This window comes from Haplochromis burtoni, unplaced genomic scaffold (assembly GCF_018398535.1).
Source record: "Haplochromis burtoni strain Fernald_Lab_line unplaced genomic scaffold, NCSU_Asbu1 Contig_740, whole genome shotgun sequence".
Classification (NCBI taxonomy): domain Eukaryota; kingdom Metazoa; phylum Chordata; class Actinopteri; order Cichliformes; family Cichlidae; genus Haplochromis; species Haplochromis burtoni.
This window is the reverse complement of record NW_024583101.1, coordinates 144,413-145,429: the sequence shown is the minus strand read 5'-3', so window position 1 is coordinate 145,429 and position 1,017 is coordinate 144,413. Positions and strand designations below refer to the sequence as shown.

Below are 1,017 nucleotides of genomic sequence, written 5' to 3'. Positions count from 1 at the left end.
GTGTGTGTGCGTGTGTGTGTGTGTGTGCAGAAACCTGAGCGACGTGTTCAGTGATGTGAAGGACCTGGTTCTGCAGGACATCGACCGTTACTTCACCTCCTCTGACTGCCGGCAGTTCAACCGCTCCGAGTCTCTCAGGTGAGTCTGACTGTGTTAGGATCTCCACGCTCGCGCTGTGGCTCACGCTGATGTGAGGAGCTGCAGCTGTATTTAAACCTTCCTGCTTCTGTTTCTTTGCTTCTTCTGAATCTTGCAGGCTGGCGGACGAGCTGAGAGGATGGGTCCATCGACACCAGATCGATCGCAAGAAGTCCGGAAAGCCGAAGATGGCCAAGAAGGCCAAAGTCGCCCAGGTGAGGAGTCGTCTTCATCTCCCAGAGTTTTAATCCTTTAATGGAGAACAGTAGTTGGTCTTCAGCTCACTGGGATCTGTGGTTTGTGTCACTTGTCTCGTTCTGCAGCAGAAAGCTCAGCAGAGGAAAACCAACTTCTCCAGATATCTGCCGATCCAGACTCACCGCTCCATAGAAAGGTACGACGCGCTCTTCATCGCCGAGCGCAGACCTGCTGATGGTGCAGCAGTCAGCCTCAGCAAGTCAGACAGGAAGTGACATACATGACCATCGTTTAAAGACTCTTTAAAAACATCCAAAGCTTAAATCGCTGAATGTTTCTGTGCTGCTGAAACTCAGTTATAAAATATTTGTGCTGATTGTTTAAAAAAGCTGGGATAGGCTCCAGCGCCCCCCCGCGACCCTGAAAAGGATAAGCGGAAACGAATGGATGGATGGATGTTTAAAAAAACAACTTTTATTATAACGTGAGCTCATTTCAGCTGAGAGATATTTTTGCTGTGTTGTTGCATTAATGTTGGTTACTGTCCAGCCTGATGAGTCTCTCCCTGCTGCAGTCAGCTGCAGGTGCTTCCTGGTCCTGAGGTCACCTACAGCGACTTCCTGGACGCCATCGACCGCAGAGAGGACACGTTCTACGTGGTCTCGTTCAGACGGGTATGAC

At 50.1% G+C, this 1,017-nt stretch overlaps 1 protein-coding gene across 1 annotated transcript in view; it reads left to right on the top strand.

Annotated features, from left to right (window-relative positions):
- The window catches only part of atf6b (activating transcription factor 6 beta), a gene marked incomplete at its 3' end in the record, with an annotated part of 8,682 nt that extends 7,672 nt beyond the window's left edge, over positions 1 to 1,010 (top strand). The window contains 4 exon segments of the mRNA XM_042215513.1: positions 31 to 138; positions 257 to 353; positions 465 to 532; positions 911 to 1,010. Coding sequence (XP_042071447.1) covers positions 31 to 138; positions 257 to 353; positions 465 to 532; positions 911 to 1,010 — 373 coding nt within the window.
- Between the last annotated feature and the right edge of the window lie 7 nt (positions 1,011 to 1,017).